At 41.6% G+C, this 19,609-nt stretch overlaps 1 protein-coding gene across 1 annotated transcript in view; it reads right to left on the bottom strand.

Annotated features, from left to right (window-relative positions):
- Nucleotides 1-19,609, bottom strand: part of ADCY2 (adenylate cyclase 2) — a 369,183-nt gene that overhangs the window by 47,570 nt on the left and 302,004 nt on the right. Inside the window, exons 15-16 of the mRNA XM_069492150.1 lie at nt 13,870-13,954; nt 1,223-1,360 (exon numbers count right to left, since the gene is read on the bottom strand). Coding sequence (XP_069348251.1) covers nt 1,223-1,360; nt 13,870-13,954 — 223 coding nt within the window. The remainder of the gene's footprint in view (nt 1-1,222; nt 1,361-13,869; nt 13,955-19,609) is intronic.

Raw genomic sequence — 19,609 nt, 5'->3', positions numbered from 1 at the left:
CTTACCAGAAATGCCCACTTCCTTAGCCTATTTTTCAGTACTTCTTAATGCAAATTTCTGCTCTCGTCCCAGATGTTGTCCCTCCTTCTCACCTTCCATCTACCTCCTCTTACCCCCTCGCTGCCTCTGGTGCATCTGGCCAATTCCTCCTCCCTACCTTTTAGGGCCCGTCTAGCAGGCCCTTCCCCCTCGCCCCTCGTGACTTCTCTACAGGCTGCTGTCACTGCCTGTAATCTGTCCCAGGCTGCCCTGATACGGATGCACCAGCTGTCTGTCACCTAGATGCCCCTGGGGACTTCTGGAAAGCAGAGACCTGCCTTTGGGCTCCGAGCCTCCAGCAATGTACCAGCCACAGCTTTGCGTTCCATGAATATTTATTTTTGCTGAACAAATGTCTTCTACTTTATGAAAACTATGGTATTATTACTAAAAGATATATGGTCTGGCACCGCGACCTGACTTTACACTTCTGGAAAGCAAGGACGACATCCCGTAATCCTCTGTGTTTCCAGTAGCTAGTGAGGTCTCCAACACATGACGTGTCACAGCACCTTAGGGGTGACGACGAGGATGGTGATGTGAGAATACTAACAAGGATGTGTCTCAAAGTGCACTGCTGGTCCCAGTGTGTGCTTTAGGGGACATACCAGTAATGATGATATTGATATAGTAAGAGTGGCCACTGGTTTGATATTTACAAAATGCCCAGGACTGTCCTAAGTGTGGTGGGAACATTGGTTCCTTTTATCCTCAGAAGCACCTTGGCAGAGAAGTCTTGGTTCTCACTTTCGAAAAAGTGAAAATGGAGCCTGGGGAAGTTTAATGAAAATATCTCCCAAATTGCACAGCCGTCCAGTGGGGGAGCTGGGGTTCGCAATCAGGCTCGGTAAGCTGCAGGGTAGGACACCTCACCCCTGCACACTCCTTAGTCTGAGGGTTCCAATATCCCTTGTGACTTCCCTGCAGACATCCCAGGTCACATCTGTAGCCGCCACAAGCAAGGAAGTGGAAACTGCTCTAAGGAGCCACCCTCTCAAGGTGGCTTCCAGAAAGCATCCTTTTCCTTAGAGGAACTACTGCTTGTAGCCACTGAATGCTGACTTTGACCGAGCATTTGGTGTCACAAAGGAGCAATGGGCAAGTTTCCAAAATTCCAGAGGACGGGCCATGGGAGGGAAGAGTGCCCTGCCTGGCGTGAGCCCTGCCTCAGCCCGGGGCTTACCATGTTGAACACGGCCATGGTCAACACGATGGTCGTGGTGACGACGGTGAGAAAGATCCGCGGCCAGAAACGGTTGGCGATGATGCCTGAGGACTTCAAAAGCCACATGAGAAGGGGAGAGGCTTTTTTGCTGCATTGCTAGAGGAGAGAGAAAGAAAAAGAAAGGTGTTGCTATTTTATGTATTCTCTTCAGTTTCTTAATGACAACGTTTAAAACCACAAGAAGCACCAACGCTGTTCATAGACTAAATAAGTGAATTCTGTCCTCCCCTGGGGACCCGTACCAAGTCACAAACCTTATTAAAATTATGTTGGCATTATTGCTACAAATTGAGAACAAATTCAATTTCTGTGACCAAGGTATGAGGTGCTTGTATGTCTTTTAACATAGACCTGAAGTTATGTTTTTAAGTTATTCTTTTGGCAAAGGAAAAATGTTAGTTAATTAATCAGCCTGAGGGAGATGTTGGGTCTCTGATCACAGCTATGATGAAAGTTATCATAAATTCAGCTGATTTATGTAGAAAACAGATCAACCTGTCTTCCACCCCTTCCATTGCTGCATTATCTGGTCGTAAGAACACAGCCCAGACCACAGATTAGTTTGGTGCCATATCTACAAGGACGACATCCGAAGGTTTAGGGCACGAGGTTGATGGCTTCACCTTAGCCCTTCTCATGGGGCCTTTCTCCCACACGGAGAAGCTCTTTTTAAAAAGAAATTTCCAGACAAGTTTTAACAGTGTTGAGAAACACATGATATAAAGTTTACCCTCCAAACCATTTCAAGTGTAAAGTTCAGTAGTGACAACTATATTCACGTAGTTGTAAACATCTCTGGAATTTTTAATGTCACCAAACTGAAACTTTGTACCATTGAACAGCTCCCCATCTCTCCCTCCTCCCGGGCCCCAGGCAGCCACCACTCCCTGTTCCCTTCGCTTTGACGGCTCTAGACACATCCTGGGAGTGGAATCATGCAGCAGTTATCGTTTTGTGACTGCCTCACTTCTCTCAGCATAAGGTCAAGTTTCATCAGCATCATGGCAGGATTTCCTTCTGTTTAAAAGCTGAATAAAATTTCATTGTATGTATCAATCGCTTTTTTTTATCCATTCATCTGTCAATGGACAATGAGTTGTTTCACCTCTTGGCTGTTTGAGAGAGCCGCTGCCACGAATGTGGGCGTCGGTGAAGCTCTCTCCACACGAGAAGGAATGGAGGGCTTTAGGGAACGGTGGCCAGCACCCTCTGCCCACGTGCCCTGGGCCAGGCGCTGCTCTGCCGGGTCTCAGCGGACGGTCCCACCCAGCCTGAGGGCCGCCGCCCCAGGGAGGCGCCTTGCGGATCTCCCCGGCCTCCAGGTGAGAGGGCAGCAGCGGCACAGAGACCTCCATGAGGTGTGGGTGACACCAGCTCTGCCTGTGCAGGTGCTGCCCTGCGTAACTATGCTATCGCACGTGACAAGCAGGACATGAGTCCTCCAGGGATCGACATCCTAGCCTTCATGCTACGGAGACTGTGCTCCCAAGGCTGTGTGTCTCGAAACATAAAAAAAAAAAAAAATGATGATTTCAAAAAATTCAGAAGAAGAAATAAATAAATTATACTCTTTGACTTGTGCCACTAAGTTAATCAATGGTGAAGCTGGTGTGACATCAATAGAGCTCAAATAAAGAACACTCCCGAGTAGCACTGATAAGCAGCACTTTTATTTCTCTGCCTCTTTCACATTTTCTTTTTGCATCTCTCCTAAAAATACTATTGCCAAAAGCACTGCCGTATGTTAAATGCTGGTGCAATTAAGTGAGATTCAACAATACAGGATGACAGGAGGTCAGAGGGTAAAGAACCATCCAGTGGTCGGGGTTAGAACCCCCAGAGCTGTGAGACTTTCCGCGAGTTAATTGTCCTCTCTGGTCTCGATTTCTTCATCTGAAATGGGGATGATGATAGCACTTGCCTCCTTCATCTTTCCAGAGGGTTAGAGGAGCTAGATAAAGTGCTTAGAACAGGACTTATAAATGTTGGCGCTTCCTGTTATCTCAGTGAAGAAAACATAATATTTCTCGGAAACATTTTAATGCCTAAAAATCGATTTGCTTTATATCTATGTAAACAACCACAATATATAAAACCCCCTCCTTTCTCCTCTTTCCACTATCGTCTTTTTTTTCCTTCTAGTTCCTGATATAAAGAGACAAAGATTGCCTATAGCACACATGCCCCACGGCTGTACATGCAGGGCAAGGTTTCCGGCTCCTCCTTGGGCTGGTTTTCCCAGGCCCTTCCCTGACTACCTTGAGCACCTGTCCTGGAGCCCCAGCTGGTGTGTCCCCGGCTGCAGGGGCTGCCAGGAGCAGAATCACTGGCTGGCGGCAGGGGGCGCACTCGGCCCAGCTCTGCAGGGCACCTTCCCACTGGCAACGCGGAAGCCAGATCTGCACTTCAGGCTTCTGTGCAAGAGTGGGTTTGGATAGGGGTTGGTGGCATTAAATCTGTCGTCCAGTAAGATGCACCTTAATGCTCTGAGCACGCAATATCTTAGAGGGTCATTTAACCAGAGAACATTCACCTGCAAATATTTACTATCATTGCTTAAGCATGCTACTTCTAATAATATTAATATCACAGAACACAATCAGACTTGTGTTCTGTAGGAGAAGCTATAATAACATGTAAAAAGATGGGATTTAAATGGAATATCATACTCATCTAGCTCAGATTCCATCAAATGAAGGCACTGGGCTTGATTCTGGCAAATTCAGACAATATTTATGCATGTGCTTCCTGATTGACTAGGATTAGTGTCTTTCTTTAAGAGAAAATTATTGAAATCAATCTTTTGTGTGTGTGAAACTGATAATTTCTATACAAAGAAATTACCGACAGATATGATAAGGGAAATCTTAAGAGCAGAAAATAAAAATGTTTATCACTCCAGGAGAAAATTTACATCTAGCTCAGATTTCATATGATGACAATTAGGTAAAATATGATCTAGTTATTACACACATATTTTTGAAATTATAAAATTAAAACAAGTTACTCTGCTCAAATTTGTAGAATACAGGGTGATAATCTTGCCAAATATGCTATCTAATAGGAATATATTATATCCAGTCATTTACTGAAACAGATGTGAACAGACGTGGGCAGACGGGCAGGAATTCTCTCTCTGTTGCTGTGACATGCTGGGCAAAACGGCAGATCAGTGGCGCCTGGAGCTGTTTACCAGATGTGTGAGGTCTGGCACACATGGGTCAGGACAACAGATCTGGATGCATTTGGTCAGTTCCTTTTCCCACATAGTTCCCCCGTATACTGTAGAGTCCCCCCGTGCAATCGTTCTTAACCCTCTGCCAAACAGTCATCATTCCCAAGGTCAGGGAGGCAGGCAGCTCTCTCTCCCTGTCACTCACCAAGTGGAGGTTCTGAAGTATAAAAATCGGTACGCCTTGCTGGTAGCAAGGACAAGGGAGTAGAAGATGACAAGGATGTGACAGTCTCAGTGACAATGAGGAAAGAGCAGGAGGGAGATAAAGTTGCTGAAGTGGAACAGAAGAAACCAACGATGGGAATAAGAGGAGAAAAAAGACTGAGATCCTGAAAGGGAAGAAAGCTGATTAAGAAAAAAAAAAAAAAAAGAGAATATTGATTCAATTTGCAGCCCTGTGTAAAAATTACACCTTGGCTCTTGATATGCTCATTTGCTGCAGTTTATTCTTTTTTGGTCAAGTATTAAAATAAAGGCCCTGGTAGAAAAATGTTTATCAAAGCTCAGACCATCCTAATTAAACATTGTAAATGATAACATCTCAAGAATATTTTGGCCCTTATTCAGAAGATGCTATTCGACTGAAAATGAGAAAACGCCTGCTGTGAGCCCAGCGCAGTTGAGTCACTCACTTTGATCTTTGCTTTAACTCCTGGCCTCGTTTCAGCCCAATCTGTGTCCTGCCTTTCTTGATCATCAGTGTCAGTCCCTGTGTCCTACGATTGGCTCCTACAGTGAGCTCACCGTGCACCTTCTAGAAATGCTCGTCTGTGAATTCCACATTCACCCATAACAAACATGGGATTGGGACTGCATGTAGTAGATGATGTAAAAGAAGAAGGAATACAGATTTATAGGAAAACCCTATCCTAGACTGGCACTGGGATGATGAGAAGTGGGGGGGGGGGTGATAGAAAAAGCACAAGACGAAGGCCAATGTTCTTAATCCAGAACACGTGGCTTCTCCACATAAGAACAAAATGTTCATACATTTTATTTGGATTAAAAAAAAAAACAAGGAAAAAAAATCCACCAAAAAGTTAGCCTGTCTGTCTCCCTCCTCTCTGCCCTCCCCCTCCCTTCCTTCTTTTCTTCCTTGTCTTGAACCACTTGCAATGGGAATAACTGGTAGTCTCTCAATCTAAAATTAATTCTTCATAATTTAAGTGAACAATTCATTCAGAAAAGTTATAAATAACCAGAATGGCCGAGTGGCAAACTTTCATTATTACAAAAACAAAGCCCATGTTAAAGTCTTGCCTGGAAAACATGGTGGTTAAGTTTGTCATGTGAACATGTGTTTTTGCGTATTTGCCTAAAGGAACATCTACTCTGGCATTTTAATTGGCTGAGGATTGTCATTCTGAATGGCAGGAACAAGCTGGAGCAATAATTACTTGTAACATTTAATGTTACAAAGACTGTCACATGTACTTTGATTCTCTAATTGTCCTTGAATTTCCCACAGGAAGATTTCTTTTTCATTTTCATCAATCATATTCCACAAAAGCAACCTGTTTCTTTCTCAAGCCCTGGGTAAGCCACATTCCTTGATCATTGCTCTACTGTGTGGAGCCTACAGCACTGTCCATGCTGTGTTGTCTTTGCTGACATATTTGTCTTCGGCCACATGCAGAGCTGATTGAGGACAGTGACCACATCTCACTATCTTTGTGTTCCCAGAGGCCAGTACACTGTGTGTCCAATAGTGGGAACTCAACAAATGCTTGCTGGATGCATTCACTGTCTTAATGATGGACCCAAAGGGAATTGTCAGGGGACAGAAGCAGAGAGGGAGCTCAGTGTTAAAGAGGCTGAGGCTTTGGGGTTAGTCCAGGATGCCCTGGAGCAGGACACAGGCTACGGCACCTAGGGGGTGAGCTGTTAACACTCACAGGGAAAAGAAGGCGCTGCCTTGGGCTTGCAAAAGAGGAGCAGCCAGGACTGTGGCCCCAGAACAAAACCTGGAGCCTCAAAAAGCTGTTCCTTTTCTACGGAGAAGTCTGGCAGAACTCCACTCACTAGTCCAAGAAGTACCAATGAGTTTCTAACTATAAATCCAAACCCTAAATATGGATGTGGGTTTGAAATTACATTATTTTGATTCATAATGAGAACCCCAAAGTGAGGGTTTATTGATCAGGTCAAAAACCAGAGAAAGTCCCGGAGGCTCTGGCAGAAGCAAGAACACCACCACTTATAAATGGTACTTACAAGGGATACCTCAGAGTGCAGGGACGTCCCAGTTGGGGTCGGGGCAGTTCCTACTGAACACGACCTCCCAAGAAAACCAAATTATGAACTACATAAGGCAGTGGCCTATATGAGGAAGCGTCAACACAATAACAGATAGTAGAATGAGCACAGCAAGATCTTCAGATATTACAACAATCTGAAATGGCCCATAAAATAAGATTAAAGTAACAAAGGAAGGATTAGAATCCATAGCGAACAAGCAGGTTGTTAAGAGAAAATAATAGGCATACGTTTAAAATAAGCCATATGGAGTCTCTAGAGATGAAAACATAGATATTGAAATTAAAAACTCAATGGCTATGGAGGGAGTGCACAACTGTTCCTGAATGGCTGAAGAGGGTCAGGTAGATCTCAGGAAATAACCCATAAAACACAGAAGGGTACAGAGATGAAAGATACAAAAGCAATGTTGAGACACACAAGATACAATGAAGAGATCTGACATATCTCTATTAGAAGTTTGAGAAAAATAGAAAAGAAAGACTACAGAAGAGACAAAATACAAGGAGATACCAGGCAATGACGTTGTGGACTGGAGCAGGATGTGCCGTCTGTGGTTGGGAGACACGCTGAGTCCCAAACAGGAAAAATGAAAGTCAACCTACACGTCAACACACAGTGTCCACTGCCCACAAAGACAGCAAGCAAATCCTGCAGAACCCACCAAGACTGGGGACCAAAGGACGACAACCAGACAGGCAGTAGACTTCTCCTCAGTACAACAGAGGCCAGAAAATTATGAAACCATGTTTCTAATGTGTTAGAAGAAATATACATTATTACTATACAGTAATGAAAAAATAAAGACTTTTTGAAATAGCCAAACTGAGTGGCTATATTATTCACAAGCTCTCATGGAGAGAACTATAACAGGAAGTGCTTTAGTAATATGGAAACTGAATCCTGGAGGAAGGAAAAGTATTTGGAAAAAAATGTGAGCAAAGAAATTGTTAAACAAAAACAAGAATAATAATAGCAATGAATAATGTGAACAGTTTAAATTTAGAAGAATTTAAATTACATTAGGGTAAAAGATGGAATGGTCAGACTTAAAGCACGAGAGTATTGTTCAACAAGAAGATGCAGATATTCAGGGACCTTGCTAATCATGTGTACATGGTACATATTTTAAGGTAATAACTGAAAAGACAGACTAGAACATACAACTCCCGTGTCACCAGAGGGAATAAAAGAGAATTAACTCTGTAGGTCCAAGAAAAGACAGAAGAGAAGGAAAATAAGTAGAAGCAAGCAAAAATCTACATGGTAGATTTTTAAAAAGTAAAATAAGATTGTAGTAGCAATTATAAGACACATAAATGTATTATACTTGCCAAGTAAAAGAGAGAGATTTCTGGATCTGGGAAAATAACATACAGCTAGATGCTGTTTACCGGAGATACACCCGAAACTTATATAATGACAAGGAAAAGCTGAAAGTAAAAAGATGGAAAAAGGAACACCAGGAAAATTCTAACCCAAAGAACTATGGTAGAGCTATATTGACATTAGAGAAAATAGACTTCAAGGGGAAAACACCGCTGTGGGGTAGAAAGCTTTTCTATTAGCTGGTGTGTGACCTACTTTTCCTTTCCCACGCTGACCTCTATATCTGTGCTTTCATCTCTGCCCGGGACGAGGTTGGGGGCTGGCACCCCATTATCTCTGCTATACAAAGCACAAGGTAACAACGTCGGAAGAAAAATTTCTTCTGACATTTTCTGGCATTTTCATTTGCTGTATCTAGCATACTTGTTCTAAAGATGTTCCGGGGGGTTGTTTGGCTTTTCTTAGTGATATTTTTGGTTCTAGTTACTCTCTCGTATTTGTTACCGAGATGTAAGTCCACCTCAGGTGGCTCAGAAGGTTAAATCTGACCACAAGTGTGCCCTTACTATTATTACTACTACGATGATGACATTGTTATTATTCTTTTATTGCTGATTGTAATGAAAATGTGAACTTGAATCTTTTATTTTAGTCTTAGTTTCTACCTAGATAAAATGGATTGTTTTCATTATCAAATAAAATAATATGTATGAAAACACTTGAAGGACTTTCATATGTGTAAAAACATTGTGCAAACTATTGTTATTAAGGGTATTTTCTTACTAGACTATTTTAGTGTAAATTCAGTTGTAAATTAGCTTTTTCTTTCATTTTATCAAATGTCTTTTAAGATAAATTTACACTTTGCCCAGAACCTGGTTTTAAGTAAACCGTACCCACAGTTGAATCACGTGTCTTAGGAAACTAGACTAGAGGAGAACATGAAGGAGCTGCTCTGAGAGGTCACCTAGTCACCAGTGTGACTCTGATCAAAGGGTGCTCAGCGGTCACCGCAAGGCAAGCTCAGTGCCACGCTGGTCTGGCCCTGCCTGGTGCCAGGCACCTGTTTGCCAGCGACTCTCTCCACATGCAGCCTGGCACCCGCTGGAACCTGCCTCAGGGGACACCTGCTTGCCCTACACCACTGGGCAAGCCTCACAGCACCTGGGAGCCTCTGTCTCGTTAAACTGTAGAATGGACCTTCCCTCCCAGCACTCTTGTGGGGACAAATGAGCCAGGATGCGGCAGGCATCCCGCAGAGCAGGCAGGTATTTTTAACCTCACATTTCCCCCTTACAAACTGCGATGCGGCTGAGAACCACTCTCGGGGACCTTGCCCACCATCAGCAGTGTGGACCGATTGCACAGCTTCCCACCCAAGGACAGGAAGCCTTGGCAGGCCCCGGCAGTCGCACACTCCTGACTCTGCCCCAAAGCCTCCATTTCCACCGCCAGGAGGTCCGATTACAGCTCCTTCTGCATTATGTTCTTGTGGAAAGAAAAATTCTACTCGAAATGATTGGAAATGCAAACTCACTTATGTATGTGGCACCTCTGGAGTCCTGGGTCCCTCAGCCACAAAATGAGGGGCCGGGCGAGCCGTCTCTGGGCTCTCACCCAGCTCTTGAGTTTCACGGTTCTGAGATGCCGAGCACCTGGTGAGGCACCTGCGGCAGAGGCAACTGAGGACACCTGGCGAGGGAGGGAGGACTCCAGGACGCAGGCGCGGAGGCGCAGGCCGGGAGCTCCCCAGGGCGCTGAGCCGGAGGAAGCAACTGTGAGCTGGATGCGGAGTTTCAGCTCGGAAGTCGAGTCGGGGTGAGGACGGGGGGTGGGACGTTTTCTGAGCAGTGGTGCCAGGAAACTGCACTTGGGTGCGACCCAACATTCCTTCAAGCTGAAGGCTATTAAATATTTATCTTGTGTCTCAAGTGCCCCAAGTACCATCACAAGCACAACAGGGCTGCAGCGAACTCACTGAAGATCTTTCCAACTGAAAGAATAAAAGTAATAATGCAAAATGGGAACCCGGCCCTGCCAGCACGAGGGAGCTGGCAGGGGAAACCGGGGGGGCTCTTCAGAGTTGGATTATGAAATTGAGAAGATGATTTCTAACTGAGGAGACAGCCTGCAGCATGTCTCTGAGTCAAGGGACCAGGTGCATATGACCAAGAAATTTCAATGCAGCGTGACTGAGGCTGCCACTGGCTCCCCACTCCTCTCAGCCACACATCCATTCATACATAGACCCTGTCCTGGTGCTAGGACATGTAGAGAAGGTCCCCTAGGGCACATCTAACTGCCAGAGAATGGTTGGCAACTGTGAGATGAAGCGGGTGCTATGCAGAGCCAGAGGGGTGGAGGAAGGAAAAAGGACCCCATGAAAACAATATAAGAAGCCCAGTAGTGTTTACTTAGCAGCTACTTATTAAACAGATCCATGTGATCGCACCCCGCCGGATTCAGTGATGGGATAGAGAGCAAGTTTAGGGAACCCTTCTTGTCTTAAGGAACTTAGTTACGTGTAAAGCGAAACAACAGAAAAACATTCGAGGTCTAGAGGAGATGTTATATAATCGAGGCTAAACCATGTAGCACAGCTAAGTCCCATGGGCCTATCACGGGGCTTGGATTGGTGTCTGAGGAGGTTTCTGGGAAACCTGAGCCCGCTCCCATGGGCAAGAACTGAGGAGCGCGGGACACGGGGCAGGGAGGCAGTCGGCACACCCGGGCTAGACACCGAGGCGGGGCTGGGCTTCTCATGGGAATGACAATAAAAAAGAAATTCCCTGCCATATTTTTCAGAATGTGTCACTGAAAAAATATCTGTCTGATTTTTCTACCAAAAGGAAAAATAATTGCATTTCATTATCACTGTGATTTTTTTGCCCATTTTGGTATTTTTCTTCCTTTTTATCAAACCCAGCTGTAAGGTGACCAACCAACTTGATTTACTTGTCTTGCATATTTTGTACAACAGAGGGTGACAAAGGCAAGCGTTTGGAAGAAAAATATCGGCCCAGCTTACTTTTTTGCAACTTCCTTTGTAAAAGTATTTTATTTTAATTCTTCCTACAGATAATTTAGTACTGATATTATTAACACTAATACTGCCTTTGTCATTCAAGTTTTCAGATGGTTACCATATGTTAATAGAAAGTAAGTTTGGGTATTAAATACCTTTCATAAACTCCATATTTAATTCATAAATAAATGCAAATCATTATAAAACCTCATACAATTGTAGGCTATTAAGAAGCTCAGGAATGGGCAGTTAGGATGTATCCATGTTTCTCCATGACCACTGTGGAGTATCTGTAATAAGCAGAGTTTTTGACCGAATTTGGAGGGTAAATTACAAAGCACACTTAAGCCTTCTGAGATTGGCTATGCATTAATATGTTTGATGCTGAGTGTTGAAAAATCCATACAGAATGGTTTAAACAGTAAAAAGAACCTATTATTGCAAAGAGAAGAAATCCTTCTTGAACTTTTCGTGGATTACATCCGGACTAAGGATGACAGCTGGCCACTGGGGGGAGACTCATTGGTGGATCCTATTCATTCGAGTTTAGCAAGGCCTGATGTCTTCAAGATTAGCCTTCCTGGCTACTTTGGCATAATACAGGCTTCTTGTGAGGAGGGGGAGAGCACCAATTCATTTTTAGCCTTGAAATTTGCTCACTGAGACACCACACAGTCAAAAAGAACTTTCTAGCACATGGTATGTGGGTGCCAGGGTCTTGGGGAGCCCTGGGAATGAGAAAAGATGGGGAGCTGTAGATGTATTCTTGACAGCTTGTGGGGGCCCTAGGCTGTCCCAGGAGGGACCAAGAGGTATGACAGGTAGATTCCAGTGAGGCTGCAAGGAGGGACATCACATAAGAGCAAAGCTTTCCCACAAAGGCAGCACAATTGTTCTTGAAATCCTTTTATCTGCCCCAAGATCCATCTTTCTTTTATAACAACTGGTGTAAAGAAAATAGCCTGAAATCCTAAAGATACATGATGCCCCAACGCCCAAGACTGGATTCCTTGTTATAGAAAATGAAAAATATGGCTAGTTAGGCACAATGATGTAAACTGATTTAATTAGAACTAGGTTGGGATTTCCCATGGAACCATTCCTGTGCTGAGAAATGTCTGCAGAGGCCTTATGGGGGCAAGGAAAAGAGAGGGTGGAGCCTGAGTGCTTTTCCACCCAAAGGATGATTCTGGGAACAAGGAAAACCAGGCTTCTTTATAAAGTAGGCATTGTAGAACTTTGCCAAGGATTCCCATGAGTCTTTCAGAGTGGTTTGATATTCACCAAGGCCCCTCCTCTCTACAACCCATAATGTCTTCAGGGAATTTCAAAAGATTTGAGATGCTATATATGCATTTGAGTAAATCAGAAACCACCGTCCCAGTTTTGGAAGAGTTTTCAATGAGATTTGAAACATCTAAACTATCAGGTAGTAAACAAAATCCACAAACGTTTGCAAAGATGCAAGGCACCGAAGACAGAGTGCCTGTTGCTGAAGGGCAGAGATGAGCTTTGGAATCTTAACTGGTGTTGGCCAAAAGATTTCAACTCATCAGACCGGCATGTGATGGATGGCCCGGGGCCCCAGGACTACTGCTTCTCAGAGCCTTTGAAGGGAAGATGAGGATTTTAAGAGGCCATTATGGCACTGGTGCTGGTGCTGAAGTAACAGTATGTCCTTTGAAAAGCGAAATGACATTACAATGAAGACCCCGATGCACAGTGTAAACCCGTGCAGAACGAGAAAAGTGCTTTCATAGATGCCAGCAGAGCCTCCCAATGGGTACAGTACAACCGGGAGAGGTGACAGGTAGACCACAGATTTGAGGCTGTTTCCTGGTGGCATCATCTAAATGGCTTGTCAAAGTCTAACTGGCAGAAGAAATCATGATTTTGGAAATATGAAAACATCCATCGTATTTTCTATAATATAACCCCAGATGGCACATAAAATGGTATCCATTGACAAATGTTGTAAAGATTATTCCTATTTATTTTGTGTAATAGATTATGGTCATGTTAAAATTTGGATTAAAAAGACTCTCTGAACCTTCTCCCGAGGATGCCCATGAGCTGTGCTTGGGAAACCTGGCTCAGGTGGCCTCTCGGTTTCAATGCAGCTCCGTGGAACAAAATGAAACACGGCTTATGTTGGGGACTTCTCTCCCACTGCTGGCTTCTCAGGATGCTCTCAAAGAGCCAAGGCCAACGAGCAACACTTGCTTTGACTCAAGAATAAACTTAGATTTAATTCTTCATCTAGAACTAGCATTTAAACCATAGAGTATACAATGGTTGGCTTAAATTAAAACACTAAAAAAAGATATGTTAACATTTTCTTTCTTCAAATACTCCAAAATCTTATATCTTGAAAGTGGATGTGAAAGACGCTTCAGGTTTAAATTTTAACTCCCCTGTACACCAAAAGCCTCCTAGACGCTCGCCCTTGCTGCTGCATGTGCTCTGACAGCTTAGGGGAGAGGATAAAAAGTAGCGACAGGAACAAATAAGCAAAACCACGATTTTATGGTGCGATAACCACATTGCAAACAATCTTCGAATTAGTGTCTTGGTTGTGCAGGAGCTTCCTCGGTTTACATTCTGGGGCTGTTGGCCTGAAGGGTGTGTGTTTCTTTACTGGGATCTGTAGCTCTAGAAATGAGAATCACCAAGCTCCCTGGTTTAGAAAGTTTTTAGCAAGAAATCAGTTTTCGTGAAATGAGCACACCTTCAGAGAAGGTCCATATTTGCAGTACCTACCAAAAGCTGTCCAGCAAAGCAGACGAAGAGGATGAAGGCAAGCAAGAGAAACGCGGCTCCAAAGGAAATCCCGAAGGTGGATGTTCTACCAGAAAACAAAAAGGAACAGGTTAGTTTGGAGGTAGTTTCTGGAAAGCTACGAGTAACACTTTTGGATTACTGAGGACTTAATTCAATGAACACTGCAATCCTCAGTAATTTTTTGAGAAGTACAAATGGAGCTAAAACAAAGCAAACACGTGTCCATAGGAAAGTGTCTATAGTTGTGGCTGATCAACTTGTTATGACTCATTAAAACTGCTCTGGAAGCATTGGTTCTTTATGAAAGAAAAACAACCTTTTTAAATGGCCTGCTTATGTCCCTGGCACACTCATGCCACACTTGGCCACATCCCTCATCTTGGTGGCCTCTTCCCTGCCAGTGAGGTCCTGGCAGCTGCCGCCTCCAGGGCAGCCTCACCCCGATGGCCTGGATGACCTGAAGCCCCAGCCCTGCTCCTGTCGACCCAGGAAACACTGAGTCCTCCCCAGCCCCAATCCCACCCAACCAGATTCAACCTATTCCGTTCAACACAGTTGCAGCTAAAGGTTTGGTGAGGCTTTTAGAGGCTCGAGCAAGCCAACGAGCACAAAAGCCTCCCACGATCACGTGAAAAACACGCCCACTAAGTTACAAATTCTGCCACTGACAGATTCCAGGTTTATTTATAAGAATCATATGCATTTCTGAGAGGTCCTTTAAATAATTAAATAATTCAAAGCCTTTTAAAAACTTCCTTTAATCCAAGGATAGAAAGTTGCAGGCGTATAAATAGGGCTGCAGCACAATGAATCGTCAAAAATGAAAGTCAAGTGGAACATCCCGGGAGAGGTCGGGTGGTGTCTGAGACCAAGATGAGAGTTTATGCGGATGAGGGTGGCTGGAGCTAGCAAGGAAACAGAAGACCTGGCACTGAGAGGAGCCACCCTGACGCGACGGTGTACAGAACCGAAGAACCAGATACGAGTCGGCGACAAGCTGGAGTGCCCCGGCAGGCGCACAGCTGGCAGCCACGCAGGACCGGACGCGCAGCACGCGGTCAGGGCACTGGGTAATCCCTGTGCTAAGGTGGGAAGGCGCCGCTCCCCTCACTGTCTCAGCCACCTAGAGATGATTCCAGGGGACACACAGCCAGCAAGATCGACAGGGACTTGAGTTAGCCAATACTTGCGCCTGACCCAGTGCACTGAGTCACGTTCTGGACACGATTCACAGGCTTTGCTCACGTTTTACAGTGGCAATGAGACTCGGCTGGAGGGTGTTTATGCACCAAGCACACCCGGATTGCTGACCCGTCTCGCGCCAGGACCGTGCTAGGCTGCTGTGATACAACAGGAGTAAGACGCCAGCCCTGCAGGGGTGAGGGGTGTCCCGGCCCACACCTCAGAGACATGGAGGGGCTCTGGTCCTCATCCCTGTGGCTAACGGGGACCACAGTGATTCGCCTGCTGGGCTTTGGTTTGCCATCTTCTCCCCTGGTTTTCACAAGAGAGCTAAGACAGGTTTTCTTTGACTCTATGCTCTCCTGGTTCCGTCTTGGTGTCAAGGTGATGCCAGCCTCATATGGCTGAATTTTGGAATCTTTTCATCTTTTTCTTAGGCCTGGAACTGTTTAAATACTGAATTAATGATCTCTTCTTGAAGTTTTGGTAAAACTCAAATGTATTAAATAAAACCATCTGATGATGGGGACGGTGATGATGATGGCAGTGGTGGTGATGAAGATGACCATGCTAACATACAGTATTTGTATGTGCCAAGTGCTGTTGTGATATATGTATTATATATAATATACATATATACATATATATTGTACTTTATTCTCACAATAATCCTACATAGTAGTTATTATTACTACCTCATTTACCAAAGAGAAACTGAAGCCCAGAGAAGTTTAAGAAACTTGTCTGAAGTTATATCTCTATTAGGTGGTGCTGTCAGGATTTATGTCTATCCAATTGTATTCCTGATTATATTCTGTTTTTAGGAGTAGACTTGTCACATTTCTGCCATATGTTTTGGTTCTATTTTTTGAGCCAATTTTGATAATTTTGCCAGAGAATTATCCATTTCATTTAGATTTTTAATTGTAAGATATTATGCATAATATTTTTTTATAAGTCTCCATATTTGAAGTAATTTCTTCTTGTGCTTAATGTTATTTTTCTCTTTTTTTCTCTAGCTCAGACTTTTGAAACTTTGCATGTTTTGTTGATCTTTTCAAAGAATGGTTCTTGGTTTATTATTAAGGTCTATTCTTTCTGTTCTTTCTCTACATTATTAGTTTCTGATTCAGCTTTTAAAACTTCCTTTCTTCTTTATTTAAACTTTTATTGTCCTTTTTCTTGATTGTCATTTATTGCCAATCTTTTATATTTTCTAATAAATGCATTTAAGGACATAAATATTCCAATAATTACTGCTTTTGCCCAATCCACAGCCTTTGATTTATAGCTGCTCATTATTGCTTTCTTCTAAAAAGCCTATAATTTCAGTTCCCATTTCCTTTTGACACAAGAGCAATTCAGAAGTCTGATTTCCAAATTCTACAAGGATATTACTGTTGGTGGGTCCTTGTTATTTCTAATTTCATTAGATTTCATCAGAAATTGTAGCCTCAATTATTTCTGCTTTGACAATTTATTTTTCTTCTGGGGTATGATAAACATGTTCTACTTCTATGTCTTATTGATTTTTAAAAAACAATTTTTTTTTTTTTTTTTTTGCTGGTAACAAAATGTGTTCTCTAAATCTATCTATTGACTAAGCCTGACGAGTTAGTCAAATCCTCAATGTGCTGACTTATTTGATTTGTCAATGTGAGAATGTATTAACATTTCCAGCTAGGATTGTGAGTTTGTCAATATACCTGCACATTTTAATAATTTCTGTCTTATTTATTTCAAAGAAATGGTGGAGTGCATAAAGATTTATGATTGTTAAATTTTCTTGGTGATTGCATCATAATAAAAAATCTTTCTTTTTTTAATGCTGAATGGCTTTCACTTGAATTCTATATTATCAGAAATATATATTGTTGCAGCTTCTTTTATTGTGTAAGCTGTTTCCTGGAATATCTATTCTCCATCCTTTATTTCTAACCTTTCTCTGTCTTCTTATTTTAGCTAAATCTCCTATACAAAGTACAGATGTTGCCTTTGGTTGGTAGCACCAACCTTTTAGCTTTTTTCCATGAACAGGGCATTTTTATCCATTCACAATTATGAAATTTGTCAATATTTGACCAGTAAATTTCATCTGTTTTCTTAAAATGTTTGGTAGAATTCATACTGAAATCATCTGGGTAGGAAGTTTCCTTTGTGGGAAGAATTTTAAAAACAAACTCAATAAATTTAATAGATACATGCCCATTTAAATTTTCTATTTTGTTTCAGTTTTGGTAAGTTGTCTTGTCAAGGAATTCTTCTGTTTTACCTAATTGTAAATCTTTTGGCCTCAAGTGATTTATAACAATCCTTACTTACCCTGTTAGTGTCTGCAGGATCTGTGGCCAGTCCCCTTTCCTTGTACATTGTTAGTTTGGGCACTTTGCAATTCTTCCTTTTACTTTCTTGATAGGTCTTGCTAGTGGTTTAGGAGTTTTTAAATTTTCAAAGAGCCAAATTTTGGCTTTATTAATTTTCTTTACAGGTTGTTTTCCATTTTATTGGTTTCTTCTCTTACCTTTGAGTATTTACTCCTTTCTATGCTGCTTGCTTTATTCTAATTTGCTCATCTTTTTCTGGATTCCTAAGTTAGAAATTTAGACAATCAATTCTAACTCTTTTCTCTTTTCTATATTTACAGTATTTCAAAGCTACAAATTCCCTTCTAAATTGCTGCTTTAATTACATCCCACATATTTTGATACATTATATTTTGATATTCAAACATTTAAAAATTTCTCATTTGACTCATGGGTTAGTCAAAAGTATACAGTTTCCATTGAAATATTTGGGGATAGTTTCAGGTATTCTATTGTTAGTGATTTCTACTTTGATTTTGGTGTGGTTAGATATCAGACTATAAGCTATTTATCTTTTCAAATTTTTTTCAATCTTTTCAAATTTGTTGAGATGCTTTTATGGCCTAGAGTAAGTATATCTTGGCCAATGTTCCATATGCAGTTTAAGAAAACACATATTTTGCAGTTGGGTTTAGTGTTCTACGAAATATCAGTTAGTTCTAGGAAGTTGATAGTCTTGTTCAGATCTTCTATATCCTTATTTCTATAGAAAGGGATAGAAAAGGGATATTAAATATATACTTATGATTATGGATTTGTCTAATTCTCTCTTTCATTTTGTCAGATATGTATAAGATTATTCCATGGCTTAGTATAAGTTTTTTCTTACCTGTATTTTATAGTTATTTTATTAGATATAAGCACATTTTACGATTTTATGCTTCCTGAAGAATTGACACTTTCAGTATCATTCAATATCTTTCTTTATCTCTATTAATACTTCTTGCCTTCATACCTACTTTGTCTGATATTAATATATGTCGAGGAGCTTTATTGTTTACATAATATATATTTTCTATCCCTTTACTTTCCACCTAACTAACTTTTGGATTTAAATTGCATCTCTTGTAGATAGTATGTGGCTTGGTCATACTTTTGTTTGGAATGTTAATTTAGTCCTTTCACATTTAATAATATGTTTGAATTTAATCTCACCCTCTTATTATCTATTGCTTATTTGTTTTACTGTGTTTGTTTCTATGGTTTATTACATTTGTGACCATTATATTAAATCTACCATCTTATTTGTTTTCTGTCCATCTCATTTCTTTCTGTTCCTCCTTCATTGCCATTTTTCATTAGTTTAATATGTTTATAATTTTTATATTTTTTTCTATTGGCTTTTTAGCTTTACCTCTTTTATTTTTTAGTGATTGCTCAAAAATTAAAATATACATTCTTCACTTATCAGAAGGTACTTAATATTAATATTGTACCACTTCAAAAACTGTGTAAGATCTTTACAGCAATGTAATTGCATTCTCCTCAACATAATTCTTAATGTATGTCATTATTTTAGCATCAAACCATCCATTGTCTTTCAGAGAAATTAAAAAAAGACAAGTGTATGGTCTTTTATATTCTCTCACTTTTATTGAGCATGTCCAGTGCTCTCCATCCTCTCCTTGGATTCATGTTTCCTTCTGATATCATCTCACATTAGCTTGAGAAACTTCTATTTCTTGTATCATAGGTTTGCTGGTGGTGAATTCTCTCAAGTTTCTTTTACTTGTAGAATGCCTTTATTTCACCTCAATTTTAAAAAAGTGGTATTTGTATTGAATATTTAATTCAGGGGTGATCATGTTCATACCAGTGGTGTAAAGATGTTTAATTGTCTTCTGCCCTCCATTGTTTCTGGTAAGAAGTCAGCCATTCTTTCGGTCATAGATCTCTTGCATGTAATGTCTTTTTGTAACAGCTACATTTAAGGTGTATGTGGTTTTTGTTTCTTCCTTGGTTTCCAGCAGTTGACTGTAACATGCCACATGCAATCTTCTTTATATTTATCCTGCTTGCTGTTCACAGGGATTCTTGCCTTTGTAGGTTGATGTATTTCAACAAATTTGGGGAAATTTGTCACTAAGTGTGCTGGTAATTTCCTGTTCAATTTCAAGGACATTCCCATCCCTCTCCTATAGATTCTGTTTCCAAGACTCTTTGCCAACTGTTTC

The sequence above is a fragment of the Eulemur rufifrons genome, chromosome 17 (genome assembly GCF_041146395.1).
Source record: "Eulemur rufifrons isolate Redbay chromosome 17, OSU_ERuf_1, whole genome shotgun sequence".
Classification (NCBI taxonomy): domain Eukaryota; kingdom Metazoa; phylum Chordata; class Mammalia; order Primates; family Lemuridae; genus Eulemur; species Eulemur rufifrons.
The sequence above is the reverse complement of the archived record's forward strand: the minus strand, read 5'-3'. Positions and strand labels throughout refer to the sequence as shown.